The sequence below is a fragment of the Mytilus galloprovincialis genome, chromosome 6 (assembly GCF_965363235.1).
Source record: "Mytilus galloprovincialis chromosome 6, xbMytGall1.hap1.1, whole genome shotgun sequence".
NCBI lineage: Eukaryota > Metazoa > Mollusca > Bivalvia > Mytilida > Mytilidae > Mytilus > Mytilus galloprovincialis.
Window position 1 is genome coordinate 43188465 of NC_134843.1, and position 16074 is coordinate 43204538.

General features: G+C 30.5%; 1 protein-coding gene across 8 annotated transcripts in view; it reads left to right on the forward strand.

The window, feature by feature from the left end:
* LOC143079639 (piezo-type mechanosensitive ion channel component 2-like) overlaps nucleotides 1-16074 on the forward strand; it is a 120009-nt gene that overhangs the window by 31903 nt on the left and 72032 nt on the right. For 5 of the 8 annotated variants that reach the window (XM_076255092.1, XM_076255087.1, XM_076255090.1 and 2 more), the window contains 7 exons: nucleotides 1438-1473; nucleotides 3175-3234; nucleotides 4354-4493; nucleotides 5068-5216; nucleotides 6818-6964; nucleotides 7539-7645; nucleotides 9393-9544. In XM_076255092.1, the coding sequence (XP_076111207.1) occupies nucleotides 1438-1473; nucleotides 3175-3234; nucleotides 4354-4493; nucleotides 5068-5216; nucleotides 6818-6964; nucleotides 7539-7645; nucleotides 9393-9544 (791 nt within the window). Of the gene's footprint in view, nucleotides 1-440; nucleotides 471-1437; nucleotides 1474-3174; nucleotides 3235-4353; nucleotides 4494-5067; nucleotides 5217-6817; nucleotides 6965-7538; nucleotides 7646-9392; nucleotides 9545-16074 lie in introns of all 8 variants that reach the window. The other 3 variants (XM_076255088.1, XM_076255093.1, XM_076255094.1) reach the window with 3 other exon arrangements.

Consider the following 16074-nt stretch of genomic DNA (forward strand, 5'->3'; position numbering starts at 1 on the left):
TATTATGCATTTATGCTGATATATACTTCTAGTCATTGTTGTAAGTTTGTTATGCACGAATGTCTTCAGATAATTCTTAGAAAACTTTGAAAAACTGTGGATTCATTTATTTTTTTAATATTTTGTCTGTAAAAATAAACTGGAGTTGCATGATACATTTTGATTTAGCTACCAAACCCTACTGTTTAGTGCTGTTTTATGTTAAACATTGAAATTTTAGGGCTTACTTTGACCCACGAAACCTCCAAAAATTGGTACTCTTCAAAGAAAATGAATGAATTCATTGTTTTTAAGATGTAATAAATAATTGGAGTTATATGTAGTAATTATATATAAAAGGCCAATTTAACAAGTCTTAACATTTGTATTCTATGTTCAAGTTTGCTCTTCTATATTATAACCAATACAGAAGTATTTTTTCTTTTTAATGACATCATTAGACTCACAATTGTTAGACTCTGAATCAACAGGTACTTGCACACAAGTAGTATATACAAAAATTAATATATCAATACATATATAGTAGAAAAATGAATAGGATGTAATCATGCATTTTCATGATTTACAGCATGCGAATAGTATTAGTCAGAAAGTATAGTAAAATAATATTCTTAGGTTGCTATTGTTTACAAAATTATTAATTAGTTAAGACACCTGTGGTTGGATAGTTGTCAATAACAAATTCATAATTAGCACATAAAGGCCTTGCTGATCCTATTTGTAAAGCTGCTTGGCTGTTTGTGTTCTCCAAACCTATGTTTAGTAAAATGATTTCCATAAATTTCGATTGATTTTAATGGTTTTTCATTCATAGATGTTTTCTACAATAGCCTTCAAAGGTTAGAAGTAGCTGAAGTTGTGAGTTACCTGGTACATCATGTTTTCCCCCATTTCAATATCGTATAGTCAGCATTGTTTGTTAAGGTTTAAATTAGAAGTTTGTTACTTTTCTATCTTTATTACCCATTTAGAGAGAGCACCAGGTTCTCAGCAAGGTAAAGATTTGTTGTAACAATCCTTTGATGGGTCTGTAGTTTGCCTATTGTAAGGTCAAATTTCTGTCCAACATACTGGTACCTTTATTTTCCAGTGGCAGTCCAATTTTCCGACCCTTCAACCCAGTTGACCCAATTCCTTATTTTATTAATGTTGATCTGTTGTTGTCCCGACTATGCATGAAATATTTGCCACTGGATGTGAAATAAGCAACTATCAATCTGTCTATCCATCTATATTCTTTTCAACTTTGGTTTTACTTGTTGGCTGTTTGGGTTACTCTCTCCCAATTGAGCTTCGTAAGGATTTGTTTTTGTTCTTTCAATAAATTATACATGGTTTAGGTATAAATATTTAAATGGAATACACACATTAATTTATTTGATAAAAGAAAGAAAATAAACACTACAAGAGATTTTATCTGTACATGCAAACTCTTAGGTGGTTGGATGCAGCTGCGGAGTTTAGATTATAAACGTAAGATTAACAAACTTAACCCTTTCTTCTTAAGAATAATGACAATTTTCAATTCAAAGTTTTAATTCATAAGGAATTGCCTACTCCTTTCCAACCAGATTTGAATTTTATATTTTTGTTTTGATATAAGTATCTTAAGAAGAAATCAATTAGAGCGAAAAGTTTTCTCTTCTGCAATGCTACCTCATTTCGTTATTTTTTTCATTCTTTTTTAAATTATTTCTTTTTATAAGAAATTTTCTTTTTGATTCTAGAATTTATGACATTTTCTAAAATTCATTAGTGAAATGAGAAAGCATCTGCACAAATCAAAATTGTGCTTTTCATTTAAAAATGCAAAATGTTTATGGATTATTTATCAAACGAAGAAAAATAAAACATTATCTAAAAATTAATCAGTTTTATCATCAACAAATATTTAACTGTATAGCATAATTTTATCTGCATGAAAAAGAGAAAACTGCTACAAGCTTGAGGTGAAGGAATAATAAATTAAACAATGGCTAATGAGGTCAAATTGCTAGAATATATTGATACAGTTTTGTATTGAAATGATCCCAAATTTAGAGGCTAAAGATAGAAATAAAAAAGAAGGGTTTAGGTAAAAATGGCCTGGTTTAGAGGTTATTTACTTCCTAGTATGGGTCATGTGAGCTGAGTATGCCTTGGTGTAGTGGAAAGTGTTTGTTCTGCATCATATGTTTTTTATAAGGTCGTAATTGTATAGATTGAAAAAAATATTATCAGATATGCATGTATTTTAGAAATGAGATCATTTGATATTTGTTATATCTAAACAAAAAAAAAGAGTAATTAAAAAAAAAACCAATTGGCGATTATTTTACATTTTACTTTGAACATTTTACATTGTTTACCTAAGTACTTTTTAAAACATATTGAATGCTATTCTTAGTTGTAGCTGAATTGATTTAATGTAGAAATAATACTGATTTCTTATTTTCATTAAAATGATTGAGGAAAAAAAACATTTACCAGTTTTTGGTAACTGAATAAAGATTTCCATAAAGCATGCAAAATCCTTTTCAAAAAAGATATCTATTACAGCATGTGCACTAAACAGTCATTTGAAAACTGGCATGTTAAAATTTCTCAAAGTATTAATGACAATTCTTAATTGTATATTTCTAAGCAATATGTCTTGGTCTTAAAAATAATAATATCTTATTTCTTAGATCTAGTGTAATTTTCGTTTATTTAAAATTGAAATTGATATTTGAACATTTATAGAAACTGTGAAAGAATTTAAGGGAAGATCTTTTGCATCAGACCTCTTTTTAACATTCAACATTCTTTTATCATTTGTAGCTAGGTACTTTTTGTTCAAAGTTTTGTCTGCAGTTGAACTACCAATAGAAATTAGTTTGTGATGTGTATTCTCAAAGAATTTAAAAAAATATTATAAACTTTTATTGGGAAAAGAGAGGGGGGAGGGGATTAAATCAACATTGTATATCTGTTATTAGCAGTTATTTACAGGATCAATAAATTAACATGGTCAGTATCTAAATTTGTGTATACTTTGAACAAAATTACTGTTAAAGACTAATTTGAAAATAAATGAAAGCCTAGATAATTCTTTCATTAAATGAATACTGCCGAATTTTTGGGTAAATGAATTCTTTGAGAATAGAAAACTTATTGCTATTTGTGTCAGTATATTAATAATGCATGTTCCAACAGGTTTTCCTTCCAGAGTGGATAGTGTTGATGGTTATGACAGTAGTACTATGAAAAAAATAGGTATGGAATGTCAATTAAAGCTCTTCATGTCAGTTGAATTTTCAAGTTCTCTATTGTTTTGTTTATAAATTAAAAAAGTAACTTGTGTTTTTTTTGTCGTATCTGTCTCTAAAAAATACTTATTCGAGTGAAGTCATAGCTTGGCTAGACTTTGAGTCATTAACTATAAAGTAAAACTAGTATTTGATATTTCAAGATCATAAATGTGTAGGTGTTTGTTTAAGTTGAATATAATTCTAATTCCTGAAATAAATGTTTGAAATTCTGTTTATAATTTTTATTTTTTTTATTTTTGTTTTGAAGAGTACTGAATATTTTATTTCAGATTGACATTAAAGATTCAGTGGTAGAAAAATTCAATTGTTTCATTATATACTAAACCTATATTTACTTCCCAAATTAAAATTACATATCTGTGGTCATTTTCCAATAAGTTTAAATGTACTTATATCGTCTTTTGTTCACAGTCTAGCATGTTATATTGGGTTTTTCCAGAGATTATTTTGAAGGGGTTGAAAAATTCAAGTCAAAATATTATGGATGATGTTTTTTTTCCAAAAATGTCATGCTTACTTTGGTACATAAACATTTCAAATGCAATTTATGGTAGATTTTTTACAGATAATTATCTGCTTTTTTGAAATAGTTCTTCTGACAACCCCCACAATTAATTCTGGAAAAGTTCTGATGCTCAATTTTTTGTTCTTTGTACAGGCTTCTATTAAACTTTAATTTTGAAAAACTGATTGTCTTATTAACATTTACATTTTCTTGCTTTTAAACTCAGCTGTTTTAACTGAATAATTTCATTCTTTGAAACAATGCTTTGTCTATAGTTAGTCAGCCTCATTCTAGCAGGTGCTTTGTACATGGAATGACAACTTCAAACCATGTGACAATTGCTGACTGATTTATTTTGACAATCTGCTAGCAGACCTGCTTACCTTTAAACAAAAAATGAAAAAATCTGAAATCATATCATTGTTAATTAAAACATAATTGAATATTGTCAATAAATAGGTACTTGATGGAATTATAAAAATAGTACTGTTACACATCACCATGCAGTTTTCTAAAAGACTTTTTCAGTGTTGTAAATTAAACTGGTATGTTTTACAGGGAAATATATGTGGAGTGTGCTAGCTAAGTACTGGATCTTTGTATGTGCTGTAATGATGTTACTGATCTCCATACAGGAAGTGGTTATTTATAGAATCATTTATATGATCCTTTTCCTCTTCTTTGTACTGACTTTCCAGGTAAGATTATCTCCCTTCCATGCCAAAAATTATCTCTCGACTCAATCAACCTACCTTATTGACACACGTTTTAAAGGTAACATGCTTATTACTTGATGAAAGATTTAAGAACGCTCAACCTGTGTTATTTATTTACATTTTATCAAAGTTTGACCATATTACTTGCTACGGTGCCAGAGATTTCAATGACCAAAACCTCGAGGTTGTTTTTGCTGTTAAATTAATTCCATTCTGGCAAATGGCTCTTGCATATAAATTTCGGCCAGGAATTCCGCAAAAAAAATAATTCAGGAGTGAAGTGTTTAAGATGTAAGATTTGGAATCGAAAAAAATTTATAAAGGCGGATGGAGAGGGCTCTGAGTCAGAAGTTGAATTTGACTTTTAAATTATGCTGCGTATCTTGGAAATACTTGTCTACAAAGTACTTATTTGGTCAAGCTTGTTACTTGATTTCAAAATGTAGCATTATATTGAACATACATTTGTGGCAGTGTCATTTAGTATTTATTTTAAGAAGAATATATTTTGAACATTGCTAATTATTAAAGTGATTACATTATTTTATTTATACAGTTGAGTTACAGGCTATGGCGGCTAACCATGTTTTTATTCTGGTGGATAGTAATCATCTATTCTATGGCTGTTCTGATTATCCTGTATACCTACCAGTTTAGTGACTTCCCAATGTACTGGAAAAATGGAACACATCTGTCAGATGAAGTGTGAGTTATATTCAGAAATAAAGCAAAAGCAAAATCCAGGGTTTTATGTCATTAAACTTTACTCAGAGTACAAAAGTTGTGCTCCGAATACCAAATAAGACATTAGGATCTGTTTATATAATCTCTAATGTTATTCATAGCACACTGATATGTGTTGCATAGTATGATTTAAATAAAACTTGTCCTGCCAGTAACTATTTACCCCTATTGGCAAGTCTCTGTGAAAACAAGACAGATAAATGAAAGACAACCTGTCATTGGCCCCAGAATAGACTGGTTTAAGCAACAACAATCTTCAAAAATAGCTTGTCCTGTAAAGTCTTTATGAAAAAGCTTGATACTTTTCTCTTCAATTTAAAAAGTTATATTTAGAATTGTAAAACGAAATACATGATGCTGATTTGGTCAAAATCTTCTCAAGGAAATGTATGTAGAATGTTCATGAAAGAGAATATTAACTCATATTTTGGAAATATACAATTACTGGTCACCATTGGTAGTCTGACAATTTAAAAAACATTTACTCTAATCATTGATCTTTTTATTGCCTTGAAGGTAAATACTGATATACAGTTAACTCTCGTTGTCTCGAACTTGGTTGACTCGAAATTTCGAATGAGTCGAAGTTTTCACGTGGTCCCGAACTTTGTTCCATATAAATGTATGTTATTCGACTCCTGATGAGTCAAAATTTCGGTTGAGTCGAACTAAATTTACGATCCCAAGGTTAACAAAAGCATTCAAAATTCATTATTTATCTCGAACTAATACACATATGTCAAAACATGACCTCCGGCATTTAAATAGATTGATGAGTTAATCTGACAATACACGTGTAATTAAATTTCCAGTCACTGACCACAGTATTGATTTAATGACATGCTATTTAAACGAGTGCTTATCTAAGAATATCTTTTATAGAATTTTTATAAATGATTAGTGATACGTTGTTAATGTTCATGAAAATGTATTTAAAATGTTTACAAAACAATTAATTGTGATTTACACTAATGAGCTTGGGTGTGTATAAAGTAAGGATTATGACTTCCGTTGATGATCACCTAAAATCTACTCAATCGGCGTCTTTAATCTTGTTGTTTTTTCTTTTGAAAAGAAAGAGTGAGATAAAACAAAATGAAGAGAAATCTTAAAAAATCTCTTGTATCCGAGAATAAACAATTTTTTCAACTATAAACGACCTGAATAACGAAACTATCGATTGGAAACTACTCTCTGTGATAAAAGCCATAGGAAAAAAATGTAACTGAAACAATTGAATAAGTAAAAATAATGTTATTATAATAATGAAAGACCATAACATACAAATACATCGATCTGATACCAGAATATCGATCCCCTTCCCATATTCATCCGGATTTATTTTAGCTTTACCAAAGTAAGCGAGAGTTGTTTCCATTGTTCTGTCAAACTTCCGGTTTTCGTTTGAGTCGAACTATGTGTATCTCGAAATATTTCTCTGGTCCGGCTGACTTCGAGATAACGAGAGTCGACTGTATTATGGAATTTCATTTCATAAAATTTAGAATCTCCTGTGTACCAGGAATAAAATTTGAAGGATTCAATTTTTTATATGATTACAGGCTGAAAGATATAGGACTAGAACAGTTTAACACAGCCACCCTGTTTGTAAAACTGCTGACACCAACAAGTTTTCTGATTGTTATCATATTACAGGTCCATTATTTCCACAAGGAATTCCTTACAATTAGTGACTTAAACAGATATGCGTAAGTCTGTCATCATAGATAACAATAAGCTTAGTGGTAAAGATTTTAGTTAAAAGTGCAAGATGCAAAATGCTGTTCTTTAGTGCCAGTTATCTGGTCAAATTTCCATGTTAGAATTAAAGGATAATCGTTAATAATATTGTTTTCTATTTCAAAGTAAAAGTGTTGTAACAATATTAGTTTGAAAATATGTTATTTTGAACCTTTTTAACCAAGTAACAATGTTTTTGCATAGGCTTATAAAATTATACCCTAGAAAGCTTTTGACTTTTAAATGGCTTTTTATCTCCTTAATTTTATATATGACAAGCATAATGTACTTAGAAGAGAATCTGGATACTAAAAAAGGCATGTTAAATGCAAGGAATTGACAGTTTAGTGCAAAAACCACATTGTAGTTTAATATTTGTTGTCAAACATAAATGATTGCAGCTTAAAAATGATCTCACAAATGGGAATAACTATAAATAAAATCATAGTAGGTAGCAGATGCCATGATAAAAATATTTGATATGAAATAGTATATGACATATTGCTAAAAATCTTTGGACAAAAATGATATCATATAATGTAGGAAAGATTCAGAAGAAGTAGACACTCAGCCTCCTGGTCCTGCAATCTCTGATACAGAAGGGGGTACTACAACTGATACAGATCATGTGGTCATTACCAAGACTAAAAGTAAGTAATAATCAACTCTGACAATAATATATGATCCATGAAAAGTTCTCTAAGCAGGGTATCAGTAGTGAGCAATAACTCACAATTAATTTCATATTGACTGCATACAGAAATGTAGGGAAAACTAACCCATAATTAGTATTGAGTTCTTCAGTTTTGGGAAAATTGGTACCACTCAAATGAAAATAATTTAAGAGCGTCAGTGGTCTAAGTAGTTCAAATTCTGTACCCAGTGGCGTAGCTTGCATGTATGCTCAGATGCTCAAGCATCCACATCATTTTGACAAACAAAAATTTAAAAAATATATGATTGCATGTGTTCACAGCAGATACACACGGAGGTATCCGAATGTAACAAGGGTGAGGATATGAGAAGAGCGTCCAATCATTTCTGAAGCAGTATGCATGGTTTTTCCTTTAGGATCGTTTAGTTTATGTAAACAAGGTGGATAAATTGCAGAAAAGTGCTTTCGACTTTTTCGTAAAAGTTTACGTCGTAGCGCACAGTCAGCTGCGGCAAGCGCAGATGGTGATAATACACAGACCTGCAGACTTGTTTGGTCTCAAATTGAGCCAAGCAAAACGATGACATAGCAAGATTACTAGTAAACAACTAAACAATCATATCCCGATATCGTTTCCTGTGACATGAAAGACGACGATATAAAAACTCTAGTATTTACTGTAATGGAGTGTGATAAATACCCATTTCTATTAAGGTTCAAATATTTAATTTTATTTTCAATAAAATAACAGAGTTTCAATGTCCCCGCATTGCACATATTTTATATATCCAAGATACAAGGACAATAACTAAAAAAGCACTTTTTTCTTTACATTTATTTTAATATCTCAACATGCTCAAGAGAAATAAAAGCTTCATCTAGCAAACGGAATAGGATTTCCATTATCATTTTATGTTTCCACGGGGCATAATTGGTTAAAAATATTTAATCAGGACTTATTTTAGTTAGTGTCAAAGACATTTCTGATATAAGTTTCATACAAATCTTGCAAGAATTGTACACGCATTACAGCGTTAACAAGACAGGGCGGACGCCCGATATTTCCATGACCCATGTATAACGCGGTAAGACAAGTAATCAAACAACCCATGGGTTGGATCAAATTCCGCTTCCTATATTTCGAAGTTCCATAAATAAATAAGTGCCGCTGTAATGGGTCCGTTTATGAGATGTCAAATATAAGATTCGGTGTGAAACTCTTTCATCAAATATTTCTGAATTAAATGAAGGTAGTTTAGAGAAAACAATAAAATCTTTTTCGAAATATATATATTGGTGGGTATTTTGAAATTAAACAAAAATTTAGCCAGTGTCTGATTCTAGGGTAGTACACATGCATACAGGGAAAATCATCCGAAAAATATAATTTTCTGCATAAAATGGGCCCAAAATTTTTTCGCCTCGCTCCGCTCGCTGACAGTTTCGCATCCACATCTATTTAACCCTGGCTACGCCACTGGTACCACTAGCTTGTCAACACTGAAGTTGTGATTTTGAATACTGCACATGGCTGGTGCATTTTACCCCAGTCTTAATTGATGAGCATTGTCAGTTTTTTCTTCTGAGGTCATTGGTACCTTCCTGCTTTCTCCACCAATAAAAACTGGCTCTCGCGAAATACCCATAGTGCTGATACACCAAATTTCAATCAATCAATAATAACTTGAAGACTTTTTTCTGACCAGCACTGATATTTGATTTCTAATATGTTTTGATTTTAGGATGGAGAAGGAAGCTTACAGACTGCTGGAACAAACTATGGCAGCTTTGTAGTGATTGGTGGAAGATTTTGTCTGAAATTTTCTGGAGACTGATGGAGATACACATCTTTAAAATCGTTGTCTTTGTCATTATCATGGTGGCAGTTCATGAGGTTAGTGACAGTACACAAAACTTCTAATACGGTATAGCGGGTTATTTTCGGGGGTGTAAAGTTTCGCGATTTTCATTGAATAAGGTATACAAAATATTTTGGCGGTTATTATTTTTGCGGATTCAACATTTTTAACATTACCTTTGCATGTACACTTTTAAATTGGCGGAATTTATTTTGGCGATTTTGTTCTATCTGCGAAAATTTACACCCCGCGAAATTAACCCGCTATACGGTAACTTATATTATTTACAAAATAAACTTTTTATGATTACTTTGGCATATCACACTTTCCCTATGAAGTTGATTGTTCCCGAGTGTAATTTGGTGGTCAGCAGTGTTGAACAAAACAGTTAACCTTAGACCCTTTGGAGAACTTCATGTGGAACACCCATAATTGTAGTAGAAGTTAAATTTTAAAAATGTTCTTGTTCTGAATATTTGTGTAAATTTTGTGTCTCATTTATGTGTTTACAATTGAGGACAACAGTTCAGGGGCAGATCCAGCCATTATTAAACGATGGGAAAGAAGTATTTCAATGCAGAACTTTTTTCTTTCGAAGCATCCCATGTCTTTTTGAAGCAGCCATGATAGTCTTGCCTATTAAAAAATTGGCAAAGGCTAAACATAGTGACATCATTATGTTGGTGGCTTTATATATAGCTTAAGTCTGAATATTTTTATGCCCCTGCCACAGCGTAATTGTTACCATTGTTTGTTCGTTCATATGTTGCAAATATAAGTTTCCGTTCTCTAACTTTTGTTTGCCCTCAACCAAATGGTATGAAACTTATAAACAATGCTTATTTCCATAAAACACAGACCCAGTACAAAGGAGTAGGTCCGGTAAGACCCTTTTTTGGCCTCAAAATATAGCAGTTTTCCAAAATTGTTAGAATGTAAACTTTTAGTTATTTATTTGAAAGTAGAATGCTTCTTCTACATAAATATGGGCGGTTTTTGACAATACAATGTACATATACTGGGTACTAGCATCATCAAGTCATGCTAAATTACTGAAATCTTCACAATTTTAGCATTATAGTTAAATTTTAGACGGTTTCTGTCTTAAATGAAAGTGGCTGCATTTGTGTTCATTCTTAATATTGATATGTAAGTTGTATTTAATGATAATACATAACATATATAAAGGTTGAGGATGAACACGGATGCGGCCACTTTCATTTTTGACAAAAACCGTCTGAAAAGTGTAATTTTTTTGCATATTTGATAGGTTTTTCATATTTAAGCTTGAATCAGGGCATTTTTAATGAGTAAATCATTTAAAATCTTTCACACAAACTAATTGAATCAACTAAAATAGACACTTAAGTGTTTAAAAAGTGTTCAAAATCTTTCGTCAGATGAACCTGAAATTTGAGGCCAAAATCGGCCCTTACCGGACCTACTCGTTTGTAAGCATGCCTTGTATATTTCTCTAATTTTGTCCCTTTATGATGTATAATATGCATTTGAATGTAACAATCTGTGTCCCTTGTTCTCCATTTTTTTTTTTAGACTTCTGTAACTTTGTCAAACCCTGGAATTTTAGGAAAGGTAGATAGACTCTTTTGCAAGATCCAAATATAAAATCAAGAGCCAAATTTTTATAAATACTATTATAAATATTATGTTCCTGTTTCTGTATTTTACTGATCAGTGGACTTGGTTATCCCAACTAAACCAATAATATGATGAATTCTGGGGTTAAATAATAAGTACTAAGTAGGTAAATAAGTAAGTAATGACTTTATTTTTAGGGTTTATTCCCGATTGTCCCACTTTTTAAAATTTTAGAGTTCTGATTGTCCCACATGAAAAGTTCTGATTGTCCCACATTATTTTATGAAGTAAAATGTTCTTAGATAAACAAGGTTACTGTTGTTTGTTTTGCTAAATAAGCAATGTTTTTTAAATAGTTAGTATTTGATTAAAAAAAAGTATAATATTTCTGATTTATGAAATATGTCTACAATGTTATTTATAAAACAAATGAAAATAGCACTAAATACTGAAATTCTAATTACTTTTTTTGTCAAGTTTTTAAATTCAAATTCAAATTTTTTTTTTTTCAAATTCAAATATTTTATTGGACAAAGCACATATGATACAATGCGTATTCCAAGATACTAACACATTAAACATGACAATTTATGCAAATACAACATAAAGAAAACATTTCAAGTACTAATTATACATATAATATCACAGTACATGTATTACAGAGTATTATACTTATGGTAGACCTGCTAGACCAACTGACATTAGATTTTTATTACGAAGTTCAAAAGCTTGACTTAAATAATTACATATTTGTCTGGTATCAACCAGATTTACTGGGTTAAGTAAATAAATCGTTGATTTAATATCATCATCATTATTAAGGTTTTTGAAAATATCAAACTTCTCTCAAAGGTCTTTATATAGGGGACAATATAAAAGAAAATGAACTTCATCTTCCACTTTATCTTTACAAAGTTTGCAGTATCTTTCGCTTGCTAAAATTTTTGGTTTGCTATACCTCCCAGTTTCAATTGAAAGTGAATGTGCACTTATTCTAATTTTTGTAAGCAGTGATCTGTCATATTTCTTAATATCGAATCTTAAGTAAGTTTTTAATTCAAATGATGAGCACATTTTACTATAAAATCTTAGTTTTCCTGTGTTATTAGATTTGATATGCTCAAGTTGACCTAAAATCTTGCATTTATATAAGTTTTTTAGTGAATCCTCGAACACATTATGTGATATTTGAAGTGAATCAAAGTTGATTATCTTTTTTAGTTTATGTAATGATTGTACCCAGCAAGAGCTCTTCTGTGTATACAATTTTTTATCTTCAATGAATGCAGATTTTAATAAATCAAATTTTGGGTTGTTTCCAACTTCAATGTCAGTTAATCTAGCATAGTATTTAAACATTAGTTTATATGATATAAAACACACTGGATATAGCTCAAGTTCTGTACGTAAAGCTAAATTGGAAGCCTTACCATGAACACCAAGAACATTTTTCATAATCATATTCTGAACCTTTTCAAATGGCAGTTTATCAGCAGTGTCAAGATTTATATTAAAATCTGAGATCCAAATTTCAGATCCATAAGTCATAATTGGTGAAATTAATGAGTTGAAAAGTCTTACCCATTTTTCCACTGCAATACAATTAGAATATGGTAATTTTGATTTCAAGGCGAAATATGCCTTACGTGCTTTATCAGCAAGATTTTCAGCTGCTATATTAAGTTTACCTCTATTGTTGAAGACTATACCTAAGTATTTATATTCTGTAGCAGGTTCTAATGGTTGGGGACCAAAATAAAAATAATGTATATCTAATAAAGATCTATTTTTACTATTTGATAAAATCATAGTTTGGGTTTTCTTGGTGTTCACATTTAGGCCCCAATCAATGCAAATAGATATAGAATCTGAAATAAAGCATACAATTTAAAAAAAAAAAAGTATTAATTCATTTGCATTCTACACTTGAACTGGTTGATGGAAAGATGTTTCTTTGCAATTTTATAAGGGAAGTCACGATTGAATACTGCTAACACCCAACGTCAGATTTACCTAAACCCAACAACTTTTTTGATAACGAAGCTGCTGTCTAGAATTTTGCCAGATCACCCTTATAAGAATCACTATTAAAGGTTGTTTTCTCCAATATTGCCGCCAACAGGACTCTTCATCAACTATAAAGAAGCACCAGACTTCCTTCAAAAATAAGATATGGTATGATTGCCAATGAGACAACTCTCCCAAAGCGATCAAATGACCAAAACATTTACCACTATAGGTCACCATACGACCTTAAACAATGAACAAAGCCCATTCCGCATGGCTATAAAAGGCTTAACGTGACAAATTTAAAACAATTCAAACGAGAAATCTAATGGCATATTTTATGTACAAAATAATGAACAAAAACAAATATGTCACTCAGCAACTAAGACAACCACTGAATTACAGGCTCCTGACTTGGGACAGATATACCTAGACACATACAGAATGTGGCTAGGTTAAACTTATTTGAAGTCGCCAACCCTCCCATTAACATGGGACAGTGTTGAAAAAGTACACTTAAGAATTAACTATAAAAATGAGTAGAAAAAAGGCTTTTATCTCATCAGATGGATACATAAATACATCTTACAAAACTTGACACAGAGTGGCCTTATACTTCACCACAACAAAGACAGTTCTGAGCGTACTCTCAGTTACTGACAGCTAGTTAAAAAATATACACCGAAGTCTAAATTTTAGCATGACTATATTATATTCCATGTTTGATGTTACTTCAATAGTACATACTGGAAAAAGTCAGAAAGTTTTGCGAAAATGCGACAGGGTTAAAATAGCAAAAATTTAAACTCGTTTTTTTAAAGTTTTTATATGAAGCAAACAGGATTTTTCTCAATATTGCAAAAATTAAAATCCCATTTTAGTCTAAAACGAGAAAATCAATACACAATAATTTCTTAATTTACTATGTGCAAAATAGAATATGTAAATATTATCATTTGTTCAATTTTTTCCATCATATATTTTTATAGGTTACATTGATGAGTAACCTTTAATTAACTTCAACATACTATAAAAGCAAATTTATCACAACCAAAACAATTCCCAATTGTCCCACATTTAAACTTCCCAATTGTCCCACAAACATATTCCCGATTGTCCCACAAAATTTCATTACTTGTTTACCTGCAATTTCAAAAAGTGGGACAATCGGGAAGACACCATTTTTAGAAGGTTACACTGTTTATAGCATAGAACTAATATTACCTGTAAGTATTTATAAATGTAAAATTGTAATAGAGAACAATACTGTTCAAAAAAATATATTAAATATACATCTAAAAAGGTACAACACCTAAACAATGATAAAAAAAAATATATAATTCAATAAATATTTGGATAAAAAATATCCTTCATCAGTCTTTAAATACATGTGTCTACAAAATGAAAGACCTGTGTCATGTTATTTTAGAACATTTATTTACATTTATATACAGATATGAATTTTCTTCTTTACAATACAGTTTGGGTTATGATTATTGTTGATGGCTGAACTGTTTTCTATAGAAAGATGTTGTCTCATTGCCAATTTTACCTCAATTCCTCTGATAATTCCAAATTTTTAAAAATCTTTATCAATGTTATGAGTTAAATAGACTATATTTAATTCTTTTCAGTGTTATTTAAACAGGTCTACAATAGTTGTATCCACCTATTGCAAAAATCTGTTTCATTGTAAATTTTACTGTACCATGACGTTTTTAAATAATTTTAAGTGAATAATTTTTTTCTGACAAAAAATTAAGTTGGTACATATTGCGTAAGTTCAAATGGAAAATTAATGGAATTTAAAGGGGCACTAGCTACGAGATATATAAAAAATCTAAAGTATGATTTTTTTTTTGCTCAATCATTAATGAAAGTGAAATAGTGAAATAATATCAGCTAAAATGGTTCAACTTTGTCAAATTAAGCTAATAAACATTGATAATGAATTATTCACTTGCAAGTGAATAATTTGACCTCATTAAGTCTGTCAATGTCAACATTGAAAGTGAAACAAATGTAAATAATATGATTGACTGATTCGATCCACACAAAATTATTCTTTAAAGGTAAAAACATGATTTTTTAATCTATAATACAAAATTCAACAGACCTATAAGAATCTAATTGCACAAGTTGCTTAATCTATATATATCTATGTTAATGTTTACATGGCTTATATGGTCATAGAAGGTCAACTCGATAGTTAATTACATGGCGTTTTGGCTAAAATTCACATGAAATGAAGCTACATCTTATTGAGACCATGTCCTGTAAATTGTTTATATTATACTTTTAATAGTTTGAAAAAATGTTTTACATTGTTATAAATAAAATATGAGAATTTGAGTCAAATCGGTAAACATGAATTTGGCAGCTAGTGCCCCTTTAAGATAAATGGATAAATGATGCATCAGTAAATAACTAGAAAATGAAAATGGATTGATTCTATTTTTGGTGTACTTTGTATTGAAGTATTCAATGCATGGTTATTCTTTATGTACTGGACATCAATCTGACTTATCCCAGGACAATACATCTGTTTTGGAAGCCATGGGACACCCCAACTCTGATTTTTTTCAAGTGTTAAATAATTTATTTTTATGCACGCGCCGTAGCGGATAAGGGATTAAGTTTTGTCCCTTGTCTGTCTGTTTTTACTTAAAACCACATAATATAGATCAAGATAGAATTTTGGTGGCCTCACTGTAAAATTGAAAAAGGAAATGGGGAATGTGTCAAAGAGACAACAAACCGACCATAGAGCAGACAACATACAAAGTCCACCAATGGGTCTTCAATGCAGTGAAAAACTCCCACACCCGGAAGCATCATTCAGCTGGCCCCTAAACAAATATATATACTATTTCAGTGATAATGGACGTCATACTAAACTCTGAATTATACACAAGAAACTAAAGTTAAAAATCATACAAGACTAACAAAGGTCAGAGAC